The sequence below is a fragment of the Acyrthosiphon pisum genome, chromosome A1 (assembly GCF_005508785.2).
Source record: "Acyrthosiphon pisum isolate AL4f chromosome A1, pea_aphid_22Mar2018_4r6ur, whole genome shotgun sequence".
Taxonomy (NCBI): Eukaryota; Metazoa; Arthropoda; class Insecta; order Hemiptera; family Aphididae; genus Acyrthosiphon; species Acyrthosiphon pisum.
In genome coordinates, this window is record NC_042494.1 from 50,242,023 (window position 1) to 50,256,267 (window position 14,245).

The window sequence follows — 14,245 nt, forward strand, 5'->3', positions numbered from 1 at the left end:
ATATGGCACTTTGTAGGTTAGAACCTTCAGTACCGAGGTAATTTCTACATTTTTCACAGAAAGGAAATAAAACTGTACTTAATTTGAATTTGAATTTTGAAACTGTATTGAATGAAAAGTTACTTCATAATATTTTATTTTACCTTTAAAATTGTACAACATACTGAAATGCTTATTTGTTAACCGTTGAGTTGTAAGCATAGACCTATTAATTAGGTTATATAGATGTATGGTTGTAAAACGTATAAATGTAATATTTAAAGTAGTTTTAATAGACATTAGACCCCTCCTGACAATAAACATTAGTCCATGTGAGTATATGACCATGTATCTTATTTAATTTTATGTACCTATTATTGTATTTATGATATACATATTAAATATTCACTTTCTCAAAAAAAAAAAGTGCAATAGGTATATCATGTAGGTATGTAGCCATTACGGCCCATAACTAAGTCTAGGGCCAACTGTATTTTCGGTTCATCGGTATTTTAAAATTGTTTTGATAAAAGGTAGGTATACCGCAAAAAACATTAATTTACGGTAAACCTGAAATACCGTCTAAACGTCTAAAACCGTCTACCGTCTCAGTATTCCATTAAAAACTTTAAAAATGAATAACTTAAAAACCGTATAAAACAGTAGTTCCCAAACTTCAATATAATAGAGTACTCGCTATAATATAGTAGTGTAATTTAGGGAAATGTTGGTATATTGTCATAATAATAATAGTCTATAGATTTACCTATCTAATGACTAATGATATATCGTATATGAGCTTACATTGTTATTTTGTTGGTTATATGTTCAAAAATACAAATATAAATCATATTTTAGACAACCACGCCAGATGTCTATAAATAAATAACGTGATTATAAAAATAAACAATCAATATAAATATAAATATTTTATAATTTAATAGTGTTACACTTTTATACATATTATAAGACATTTTGAAGGTTTTCGATGTAGAACTATCATGCACAATAATGTTATTAAAAAATAATACATAAATAAATCATAAGCAATAGTTCAAAAAAATGAACAGTTACAATTATTTCCTTAAAATAATCTATGAGGAAGTTACTTAATAGTGGTAACTGGTACATTGGACTACAAGTATTATAGTGCATTTGTAAACCTGGAAAATCATTATCCGTTTTTATGTAATATGCAAACTTTAAAGTAATTTATTTCCTTTGACTTATCAATCCTAAATTAAAGATTGATCATGCCATTACAATTTATAAATGAGTGCTCATTGTTTTAACTCGTTCTTGACGTTCAAACTGTTCTGTATCAATTTCAGTCTTACGCATACATTCTAAAGACGACGAAGTAATCATTGGTTGATGTCTGCAAATAGGTGGCCACCCAGGAGAAGAATCTAGTTCAGCCTTTACTGAATGATATATATGTTCATTATTAGATTCATATGATCCCAATTTTAATTTTTTTGTTAGCAAATAATCAACAATGAAATACTCTATGCCCAGACATAAAATACAATCAACTACAGCTAATGTAACCACAATTATTGGGAATTCCATGAATGGAGGAAATTGCAATTGTAATAACTCTTTGATCCAATCAGCTGGGAACAAAGTTACATATGAACAAACAGCCGTCATGGTTAGTAAACTAGAGAAAAAGACTGTGTTTTTGTAAATTGGTCCTCGATATGGTTTTCCGTATGAAAATATTAGAGCCAATATTATGTATTGAAATTGAGAAACTGAATAAACTGCATAATTTTCATAACATTTATACTCTCTTGGATGAGTATAGTCGAATGGTTTAAACCAAGAAAAATTATGTATCAAGTAAAAAGATAAAACTTGTGTAGATACCATTACGAGTAGATTTGCGACCATTGAAAATAAAGGGATAAATGATAACAGTCTTGTTAATGGAGGCTTTTTAAATAACGATCCCTGAAAGGCTTCATTTCTACCGAAAAAGAACATAAAGTTTACCACCAAACCAATATCAATAAACAAGTACTCAAAATCCGTCAAGTTACTGTCTATGTTGTATAAAATAAACGCTGAAGTAAACTCCAACAAACTATAGAGGACCATAAATTTAAAAATTCCAAATGATGTCACAAGAGCTGCTCGTCCTTCTCGAATGATACGAGGCATACATGAAATATTTGCTACATGTGATGTAAATGGTGATGCTACTGACGATTCTGCTTCTGATAATGAAACTCCAACATGTGCTGCTCGTAATGCTCCACAATCGTTCGCACCATCGCCACACATGGCTAAAAATGACATTTTAATATTATGATTATGACAAAAAATTAACCTTATGAAAGTAAACAATAATAATATATTGTATCTCACCGACATGATAACCAATATATTGTAATTCTTGTATTAACTGTTGCTTTTGTTCGGATGTCATTCTAGCAAATATAGCTCCCTTAACTAGTATCCTAGGGAGAAGAATAGGAAATTTATCTCTAATGATAGCCCACGTTCGTCCAGTCATCGCAAAGCTATAATCTCCGTTAACTCGAGCTTCTAGTTCTAAATCGTTTTTATTAGAATGATAGTTTTCAAACATGGATGTAGCTCTCTGTAGAAAAAAAATATAAGATACTATTAAAAGTTTAAACATCAATTTACTACGTACCATTGGTGATGTAATACCACTAGCTGTATAGTATATTTTTGGACTACATCCTTGACTTTCATCAGCTGTTACGTCAACTACTGTCTTTGATGGCAAAACTATTCCACATTCTTTAGCTACACTAACAGCCGTTAGGATGTTATCACCTAGAATAGTTATTTTAAATAATTTGTAAAAATAGTTTTTCATAATTTCATAGTATACTTTACCTGTAACCATAATGATTTTCATATTCGCCCCTTGGAGTTCTTCAATAACAGGGGTAGTTTGGTCTTTTAGACGATTTTCTAAAATTACTAAGCCAGCAAAAGTTAGATCACACTCAACTTCTTCTCGTCTTAACTTTGGAATTTGTACAAAGTTACAGTTTTGAAGAACTTTATGAGCAAGAGCAATAACTCTATATCCTTCTTCGGTATATTCCCGTAATACAGTATTAGTCATGCTAGGCACTATGACAATAAAAAAAATTGTATTACAATCATTTTATTTAAAAAAAATATTAATCTTATATTTCTCACCAGTACTAGGAATACATAACGACTGAATCATTTCTGGCGACCCTTTAGTGTAAACAATAAAACGTGGGTCACCAATAGTTTTTGTAATCATACTCATTCGTTGCAGTGATGACGAGAAATGAAATTGATGTATAAGACCGATTTCTATTTGTTTGTCATCATTTGAAGTGGTTGGATTTCGCACAATTGAGGGTACTAATACATCGAACTTCGAAGCATCTGAAACTTCTAGTTCTTCAAGACACCAAGCCGTTGACTCAAACATCTGAATAATACTCGTCATTAATCTAATACATATTATAATTCAAAATTATCGATTGCTTACCTTTATGTCAAGAGGATCTCCTGAAACGGTTGAATTTAGTAGTGTTAATGAATGACAAGTCACCATACCCAATTTCAATGAATGATCGTTAGACAATGTTGTTACATCTCTAATAGGTGAACCTAATTCATGATTATTTTCGACAGGTACTACCCCCCACATGTCCAAACCATCTTCTGTCAATGTTCCTGTCTATATTTAAACAAATATTGTAATTTAAATTAGTACATTTTCTTTTTATAGTAAAAAATCTTACTTTATCAAAGCATATGCAATCTATTGATCCACAAACATTTATAACTCTCGAGTTCATACAAGAAAGATGATGATTTTGAAGTCTTCGTAATGCATATAGCCTTCCAACCGTCATTGCAGCTGGGAGTGCTGGTGGAATAACTATTGTAAACAGATCCAAAGATTTAACTAGGATGTCAAATACTGTCAACCCTCTAGATGCCTGTACAAAAATACTTTAGTATAACGATTTAAACTTTAACATGTTATCTTTTTACCTTTGACACCGCAGTATAAATTGAACCAGAAGTCGCAACAGCAGCCAAAATCCAAATAAATCGATACGTATCCTTATCAAACCTAAAGTCAGCTGGTGGAGGATATAGAATTGATCTTACCAATGATCCTTTTGCTGTCAAATAACCTGTTCTTAAGACTACTCCGTGAACTTTTCTATCAGAAAAATATCGTGCTTGCAGAACTTTTGTTCCAGAAAATAAAGTATGATTTGCGTCTTCACGTTCATTGTACAAGAGATTTATATTAGGTAATGCAGTCTTGAGAACTGGTACACTTTCACCTAAAAATAACAAGTAACAATTATTATTTTAAACAATTTATCAATATAAATTCTGACGTTTTTTTAAATAATTAAAATAATGATTCATGTTTACCTGTTAGCATACTTTCATTAACGACACACGTTCCACAAAGTAAAGCTATATCACATGGTACTTCAAATCCAATTCTAGGTACAACAATTATGTCACCCGGTACCAAATCTGTTGTGGGAATGTCTTCATAAATAGCTTCAGAATTGGGTCCACCCATATCACGGCATACTGTCACTTTGTCTAGTGTATTTACAGTTTCTAATAAAGTCCTTTGGTTCTGAAAAAAAGAAGATACTTGTTATTTTTACTTGGTTTCGCGCATTGTGAATAATATGTCTCTCTATAAAAATAAAATCTATCGAGACAAGTATTACTTCATATATATTATAAATTATAATATTAATTAATTACCGCACGAGTTTGTATAACTGAAGATGTTATTCCAAAAACTGACATGATAACTATAGCTCCTAAATAATACACATAACCTTCTGAAAACCATACTACAAGAGAAAAAGCTTGGAAAATGTATAAAGGATTAAGAACTTCTAGCCATATCAGTGACATTATATTTTGAATAGGTACATTGATTTTATTTTCTCCATAAATGCATTTTCTGTAATTCCATAAAATCAACATAAGCTTAAATGTTATGTTATTATGAGATATACCTAAAACGCTTGTAAACAATATAATACCTGATTAGTTGTTCTTGCACAGAGTAACCTTTATATGTATGTAGTTGTGCCGTTGTTAAACCTCGATCCAAACCGACAAGTTTTTGAAATTTCCCTTGAACATCACACCAAACGTAGCAGATCTTTTTTATTTCAACTGCTCTAATTTGACTTACATCTAATACAACAAAAATAACTATTAATATACATCTTCATTTTTTTTAAACATTATAGTGAAACAAGCCTTGAAATGATCCATCATTTAAATGTATCCTAATGGATTTTATTTCTAATGCTACGTGGTTTTCTTCAATTGGAATAGAATCCAATTTACTAATGTTATTGGTTAACAACAGTTCTTCTTTGCTAAAATTTAAAATACATAAACGTTTTATTAATTACCTATTTATATAACTTTTATTCAAATTACTAGGTACTAATTAGGAGAAACTGGGTACAATTGAGACATTTTTTAAGATTAGATTTATTACAGACAAAATTTAAACAAATTAAGTAACAATATACATTTTTAGTTAATAAAGTATAATAAATTCTTTATATATGTGTGTGTGTATTTTAATGCAAATTGCACAGGTGTTAAATAACAGTTGATAGAATCTTACCCCATACATGAATAATAAAAACTATTGTAATAGCGTTTAGATCAAAAATAACACACGTCACATATTTTTTATTTTTGACTTTTAAATAGTACCTGAAATTTGACGGTTTTAGTCTGTTTAATTGCATCAGATGTCTAACGTAAATAAAATAATACGTTTGTAAAAAAAAGAAAAGATAAATTTACCAAATTATGGCCAAGAGTCTGATTGATTTTTATATCAATATAAAACTTTTTATGACTGCCTAACTAAAATTATGTAGGTATTCAAACCTAATGAACTTTTAATGAAAAAATAATGTGTAATAATTATAATGAGAAAACAAATAGATATAGAAATAAATAGAGTACCTACTTTGAAAAAACCAAATCAAACTTGAAAACGGTACCTTTATTTAAACATAGTAGGTTGCTACCTGGTACAAAACAAATATGAACTAACAGAGGATACAAAAGTCTAGGAGTGATTAACATATTTTTTTTTACAACAACATAACTCAAAAAGATTGTTAAAGGAGAGACCATTAATTTTTCGTTCCAATTTTGATATACCTATATTAATGTCCATAAAAAAACTTTGAATATTTATTTTAAATATATTTAAACTGCTATAACATCAACGTATGAACAATCTCGTATTTATCCTTAGCTACTAAAAATGAAAATGTTATGCATTTTTAACAAACAAATATAATTTGCATATTTTCGTATTTTAAACAAATTTTTGGAACTATTCTATCACTTGTAAAAAAAGTTGTGACTGTATTTTTGATATTTATTAATCGCTGTATGCTGAATGACTTATAAGCAAGAACCTTAAATTTCATCAAACATAAATCAATGAAAAATAACTAAAAAAGTAAATAATTCCAAATATCTATAAATGTCATAATAAGAGTTAAAATATTCTTAAAATTATATCATACATCTACTATCTTAAAATTTAAATAGTACCTACTATAAAATACTCATATAAAAATTTGATGTTTCTACGATAAGGTATTTTTTTTTTTAATATAAACAAAAAACAAAATAGATTTTGTCGAAAACTAGTATTTCGTAAATATTTTTCCGCTATTTTTTACCATGGATAATATTCTATTTTATGATATTCTCCTCTAGAAGTACAAACTAGATTCAATTTACTACCGGAAATCATTCGCAAAAATTAATGTTGAAACATTTTTACTGATATAAAAAGTTTCTTCAGACACACAACAAAAACACACATCATTGCATAATCAATACATTTTTTGGATATTTTCAAAATCATATTCATAAGGTAATATCGTTATCGCAAAGTGTATCCACGTCCTAATAAGTATATCATACAGTGGGACAACTTATACTGACGTATTTTATTTTTAATTTTATTTTTATTTATTGTGCAATCAATTGTACAATTATAAAATCGTACCCAGTCCCGTTTGGCGTTGACTACAATATATTGACTAATAATACATGGTAATTTAATTAAGCAAAACTCACTTGATTTTCTTGATGGACACGTTTTTTACTGGTCTTACAAAATACGATTTATACATCCCTTCATAACTTTCCTGAAAAATAAAATATTGTCCAATATGTTAGGTACACATGGTCTTCAATAAGTGGGTACCTACCTAACTAATTCATAAAAACTTACCACGATAAGAACACGTTCTGCTTTATTAAGTGGACATCTTTTGTACATAGCGTACAATACCCAATGAGGCCACCAATGAAATAATAAACGTATAAATCCCAAAGTAAAAAATATAAGAATCCATATAATAACAGCCATTGGTCCACTTCGTTTGTATCCATAAATCTCCTAGAATTTATAAAAATTGCATGTACCTATAATATTAGAAATTAGTTACAATGTTATTTATATTTTAATGTCTTCTTGATATTACAATTTGAAGTGCTAAAATTGTATAATATACCTTATTTACGCTTATGTTAGGTCATATCATATTGGGAGTTAAGTTTAGGTATATAAAATAAATAATTCTAAAATGTAAAATTTATAATTAGTAAATATTATATTTACTAATTTATAAAAATTCTACGTTGAACTGACCATTTCATCGTCTTCCCCAGCGTTCAGCAAAGAATTATCACTAATAATTGGTTCTTTCTTCGAATTTGTATTGAAGCCATTATGTTTAAAAACTGCCCCTGAATCTATTTAGCATTAAAAAATAGTTCATTAATTTTACTTTTGATTTACTAAATGTAGCTCTCAATAGTTTACCTGTAGGGCAGTTTTCATTTGATGCCATAGTCAGGAAATTTTAAAATTCCTAACGATCGTAATAGTCTGCGATTGTTAACCGTCGAACGTACAGGCATTCACGAGCCGTTCAGAAACCGCCTGAATTTGGCCTACTTGTAAGACCGCTATAATTTAAAAATGATATATAAATATTAACTGTATAAATAGTAAATACTAGATAATATAAATGTATAGAGAAAGAAATCATTAATTTGTAAGTACCTAGACAAAAATTTTTAAGAAAAATTTCGTAAACTCGTAACATAATATTACTTAGTAAGTACCAGTCCACTAACTAATAATAATAATAATAATAATAATAACTTTATTGCAACAATAACATCTTTACATATTAAAACAAAATAATAAAATATAGGTAAAACAATTCATAGTAAATTAATACTTATAAGTAAAGTCGTTTACCAAATAGCTGTAAATACTTAATAATATATTAATATACTTTGAAAGATTAAAAATATGTTTGTAATTATATTATGTTGTTATAATTTTGGCGTGTACCTTCACCTACTGGTTAGAGAGGCTTTTTATAATACATTGCCTAATAAAACTATACGTTTTTATGTATATACAGTTATACAAAATAAAAATATTGTAAGAATGGTAATTGGTAAATTACAATACTACGTTTCTCATTATGGATATATCGGCTTAACATGTATTACAGTAAAAGTAGTTGTTTTAAATGTTTCATATTTATAAAACACAGGTTAGGTTAATAATAGTTCTTAATCAACTCAAGCAATATAATAGTTGTCCAGATAGTTATTTTAATAGCTCTGTATCACATTTTTAGCTGAAGAAAAGAAATTCAGATTCTCAAAGTGAGGAACTTGAATAAAACTTAGGTATAAGTCAATGTCATAGTTAAATAATATTTTTTTCTTTTTCTTTTTCATCGTATAGGTAATCGTTAAAAATTATATACAGACCAGGACAATGATCTCGGCTCCAACGATCTAGAAAAAACCATTCCCCGTTGAACAAATAAATGTATCTATACCTTAACAATTGCAGTTCAAACAGCTAATATACACTTTTTACAAAACACTTCACACTCGTTTTTTATGATTTTTGAGTAAAATGGCTAAAGAAATGAATATGTATATTGTATATAGTTTACATAAACGTTTATCGTTTAAAAGAACCGTGGATAAATCATTATTATAATCATACTCATAATATTATAACATTAAAGGAATTTCGAAATTATTATTTTATTAGACAAATTAACTAACGTAATGGTACTATCCACAATACTCAAGTCTTTAATAAAATCTGTGAACATAATAAAATTATAATATTGACATTATAAACAAGAGATAGCGAAATTATTAGAGAATACAATACAATGAAATTATACTCATATCCTATGTGTATTAATCTTACTCGTCGGTTTATTCATACTTCTATATCCTTCTTCTTAAGTCTTTCTCACACACAGTAAAATGTCTTATTCTCTTTTGATAACTATTTTTGGGCGGTGAGGAAACTACAGTTAATAGTTAATAGGTACCTACATTATATATTCATACGTTGACACATTATTTGAATCAAACAATAAAAAATAAAAACATTTTTTAAAAACTCTAAGATTGACAAAATTTAAATTTTAAACTCAAAAAATGTGTAAATAAAAACGGTTACACTTTCAATAATTCACTTGTATGCACACATATATATTAAATATAGTAGGTAAATTGCAGTTCCTACTGTACTCTATAATTTTAATGAATATTATTATACGTTTATACGAACTGCGACTATAATATATTTTACACTTTAACGACTGTTTCATACAAATCAAAATAATATTATATATAATAATAATTCAAGTTATTTTATATTTTTGTCATTGAATCAAAACAATCAAATACGTATCAACTTATAGAATTAGCATCCATTATCTTTTACCCACTTAATTAAAAATCCCAGTTCTGTTCACGTGTTAGTTGTTACATTAAAATAAATAAATATATGTTCAAACTAATCATACAACTTAAACGATGAAAACATAATATTATGACGTACAGAGTAAACTCACTCAAAACGGTATAAAATATTAATTATTCAGACATTTTCAAATACCTATTAAAAAGTGGGTACATAATACAAAATTATTAGGTACCTACACAATTTTTATATTTTCATACGTTCTATAACTTTTTTTGCATTTGAGTTGAACTAGTTTTTATGGTTTACCAATTTTTAAGTCAAAAGTCAGTATTTTTTAGTTATTTAACCGATGTAAGTATGTATATAAATACAACAGTTTTAACATTTTTTTTTTTAAATTTATAACATAATGTACCGCTAACTAAATAGTTTAAGAACAATTATAACTAACTTAGTAAAATATTGTATACAATATCACAATTATAAATCAATATTCTACAATAATCCATGCAAAAAAATAAAAAATTAAGCCGATAAGTGATAATAATCTAAATTGTGTCAACAAATGTATTTATTGCCTCAGTACCTTACACTGCACGCAATTACGTAAACGCGTACTTAAGCTTAAATTCTATTCTATTGACAATTCAATAACCAATCATTTTGACTTTTGTATCATAAAAAAGTGCGATATTAGTGTGATATCAATTAGATTTGTATTATTACATATTCTCTACAAACTATAAATTAATTTTATATTATAGGTACATGCACCATAGTGATTCATAGAATTTAATACTTTTCGTATTATTTTGATACCTAAAAATTGATTTTTGAACGAATATTTATTTCTTATAACTTAGAAGTATTTCAAGTATAGATAAACCAAATAGAATGACACAATAAAGTATCCAGAAAAATGTTTATCCACTATTCCACTAAAAATAGTATGCTTTGGAATATGTAATTAAATATGTATTATGGTATAATTCAAAATAAGTAAAAAACTTTTAAAAATAATAATAGCGATAACAATAAAAAAATATATTGTTTTTTAAATATTGTTTTGCAATGACATCAAATTAAGTAAAAAAAGTTAAAACTTTTCGTAGGTCTCTATAATAATGATTAATGAATAATGACACTTAAATTGGTCACTTTGTATGTGCACATTAAATAATATAATAATATATATACCTAAGTTACATCAACAAATAATTAAAGCACTGGAGTATAATAATTATTATTTTGTATTATAAAATCTATATAATATAATATAAAATACAATTGTGTATATATTTACTAATATAGTAAGGTACTTTATTAATTATAATGTGTTGCTTAAGTGTTTGCATGTATTGTATAATGTGTAAATGTATAATATAGGGTACAATATATTGTACCGTATACTACTATATGTGTAGATATTAAATAATCTTTTATGAATAACTAAAAAATAATAAGCAGTTTAAAATTAAAAAAATAATTATTTTAGTAATTTATTGTAGTTAAAATAAATATATTACAATAAAATTTCAAATATTTACTCACGCTTAAGGTAGGAGTAGAAAATATCCTAACTATATGTTCGGATACTTCACTTTATATTCGACACTAGGCGGATACTGAACGCGACGTTCCGAGGGTCAGTAGTTTGATATCTTGGTTTGTGTTTCAGTTTAATAAAATTTGCATGCTATTGTACATCTATACTAGGCTTATGCGTAGATGCTCAATGAGTAGTAATTAAAGCTATTAACGATCTACAGTGGTTGTTTTCTCATCAAGTCAGTCAAATCAAGGGCAAACTTGAAGAGTTTATTTCGACTTACCTTACAGAGACTAGTTTTATATTAAAATATTTTTGATTTGTAAAAATGTCATATAATCATTGTGCTATAATAAAATTAAAATAAGTATTATTTTCAAATAATATATTGTGATTAAATGAGTTACACATAAATGTCACACATATACAGGGCGTACTATTTATTTCGTGCTCCATTAATTTTTTAAGTTAATCATTCTAATTTTGATGAAAAATTATTTATGTAATTTGAGTAATCTGAGTAATTTCAACTCAAGCAATTTTTTTAACAATGTTTTTTTATATCGTAGTGATGATTAAGGGTTTATTAAACAAATTTATACCACTATAGGCATTTATAATAATTATTATTACTTACAAAGCTTATAATCTGTCAATAATGTAGTTGTACGTTTTTAGAAATCACAGTAATTATATCATGTGTGTATTACGATTTAAAATATGCGTATAGGTGTCAAGTGTTGTATAAATGGATTAAGAGGACGTGATACCCGCATGTGTTGTCTCCGTCTTACAAGTGCGTAACATGGCAAATTTTACGCTCAGCAAAACACGTGTAGCTCCATTAGTTTAAAAATTAGACCTATTATAAAATCTAAAGGTAAGATTATTATCTAGACAACCTTATGGGCTTTTTACTATATTTTAATTTTAACGCGAGTTATGAGTATTTTAAAATTGTAAATTCCCACCACCCCCCCCAATTAGAACGTCTTATAAGTTATAAATGTATGTATTTATTTATATGATAAATAAATGACATTCCTATAGCAATTATATTATGTACTAAAGTCTAAAATTGTATTTGTATCCTTTCTTTAAAAAAAATACAGCCACATTACAGATTGCATCTAGATCCGCGCCGGGTTATTACATTCTATAAGTTTAGTGGTTTAAAATTGTTCATTACTATTTCCTATCTAATTTCAAATGTTTATCAATAAAAATCTTTAATAAAAAATTAGATATTTATGAATCAATATTTTTAGAAAATAATTCTTTATAATATAGGGTACTAGGTGTTTGTAAACAAGTATAAATCATATTAAATAACAAAACTATAAAGTAATAAAATATAATGGGGAAAATATAAGACATTTAATCCATTCAAGTATATTTTATAGGAAGGTATATGCTATTGTCATTGCTAATAAAATGGATATTTATAACGTGATTACTTTTGTGATGTCAGTTAAGTATAGGTATACCTTACGACTATCTTGTGTTTATATACAAGAAAAAATGTATATAATATGCATATATATTTCTAATATCCAAACATTATATATATATATAATATATACACATGTTAGTATGTAACATCTTATTGAAGTTAAACTAATTAACTTACAGTAAAAAACTTAAAAATAATTTTTAACAGGTATACCTGCCTAAACACATATGCACCTTTATAATTTATGGCTTTCTACTAAAGTAACAAAATTGATCTTGAGCAATAATTCTGCCGCAAATTTCTGGTTGCCTGGTGTTCTGAACGAAAAACACGAAAATAACAATGACAATTAACTATTAGGAATTGAGATAAATTATATCACTGATATATTATACTATGTAGTTTTAATATATATATATTATATATACATACCTACATCGATATAATAATACTATTATTATGATTATAAGTTTTTTTATTTGTGCCAAAATTACAATCGTACACCGTATGGTTATAATAACAGTAGATTTGCCATTCAGCAAATTACTTAATACCTACATGCAAATTATAAATCAGCTGTTAACTATGTTTGCCGTTCAGTGTTTGAGTGAAAATTAAAAAAAAATTACATGTCCTCAATATTTTTCACATTCACATTTGTGGTAACAAATTAATTGTTGGTAACGTTAATAATTAATACAAATTTACTTCGTGTGTATAGTTTTTCATCGTGTAGTGCATTTCATTACTCATATCATTTAGGCAAAAGTTAAACTGGCAGTTATTAATTATCATCAATTAACCATGGTCATGACCCTTATAAAACAAGATGGTAAATACTAAATTCTGTATTTAAACTGCAATTAAACAATTGGTTAAAATATATTTAAATTATGTTTATAATCCACGATGTCTCACGGTTGTCAATAGTATCGTGCAAATTAAGACAAAAACAAACATTGTTTTCGTTCATTCCATTTTACCGGACAGAACAGGTTTTAAAAGTAAGTACCTAAACGTTTTTAGAAGATATAATAAGCACTATTATACATGCAGCTCATGCTTAAATTGGGTGGGCATGTGGGTCTCAGTCCCTAACTTCCGACAGCCCTTAAAAAGCGTTTCCTTTTAACATAAGCTTGAAGTTAAGGTAGGTATATTAAATAATATATTGTCTACACCACTATTCCAAACGCACATATTAGGTATTTTAAAAAATGTTCGTGTCAAATTGAAAATTTAGATTTTAGGTTTTGATAAAATAATATTTATGATAATCGTAGATCTATGGTATTTTTTATGATATGTGTTTAATACTTGATAATAGGCGATAGCTGATATTTTGTGAAATCATTATTATTCTTAAACAATACCAGGTGATTTTTTTATCATTGAACACTTATTATTTCAAAAAGTGTAAACTTTTTTGAAA

General features: G+C 27.1%; 2 protein-coding genes across 10 annotated transcripts in view; one reads left to right on the forward strand and one right to left on the reverse strand.

Annotated features, from left to right (window-relative positions):
• Window positions 1–1,235: 1,235 nt before the first annotated feature.
• Window positions 1,236–14,245, reverse strand: part of LOC100572674 (probable cation-transporting ATPase 13A3) — a 39,809-nt gene continuing 26,799 nt past the window's right edge. For 4 of the 9 annotated variants that reach the window (XM_029487226.1, XM_029487225.1, XM_003240457.4 and 1 more), the window contains 16 exons: window positions 7,877–8,022; window positions 7,703–7,806; window positions 7,283–7,450; window positions 7,126–7,196; window positions 5,260–5,381; window positions 5,037–5,193; window positions 4,750–4,954; window positions 4,399–4,615; window positions 4,003–4,304; window positions 3,747–3,947; window positions 3,491–3,682; window positions 3,166–3,430; window positions 2,854–3,096; window positions 2,645–2,790; window positions 2,353–2,587; window positions 1,236–2,270 (listed from right to left, as the gene is read on the reverse strand). In XM_029487226.1, coding sequence (XP_029343086.1) covers window positions 1,246–2,270; window positions 2,353–2,587; window positions 2,645–2,790; window positions 2,854–3,096; window positions 3,166–3,430; window positions 3,491–3,682; window positions 3,747–3,947; window positions 4,003–4,304; window positions 4,399–4,615; window positions 4,750–4,954; window positions 5,037–5,193; window positions 5,260–5,381; window positions 7,126–7,196; window positions 7,283–7,450; window positions 7,703–7,806; window positions 7,877–7,904 — 3,681 coding nt within the window. In that variant the 5' untranslated portion in view covers window positions 7,905–8,022 and the 3' untranslated portion in view covers window positions 1,236–1,245. The other 5 variants (XM_008185399.3, XM_016805022.2, XM_008185420.3 and 2 more) reach the window with 5 other exon arrangements.
• The window catches only part of LOC107883945, a 7,536-nt gene continuing 6,960 nt past the window's right edge, over window positions 13,670–14,245 (forward strand). The window contains exon 1 of the mRNA XM_029487228.1: window positions 13,670–13,817. Within this exon, the coding sequence (XP_029343088.1) occupies window position 13,817 (1 nt within the window). The 5' untranslated portion in view covers window positions 13,670–13,816. The remainder of the gene's footprint in view (window positions 13,818–14,245) is intronic.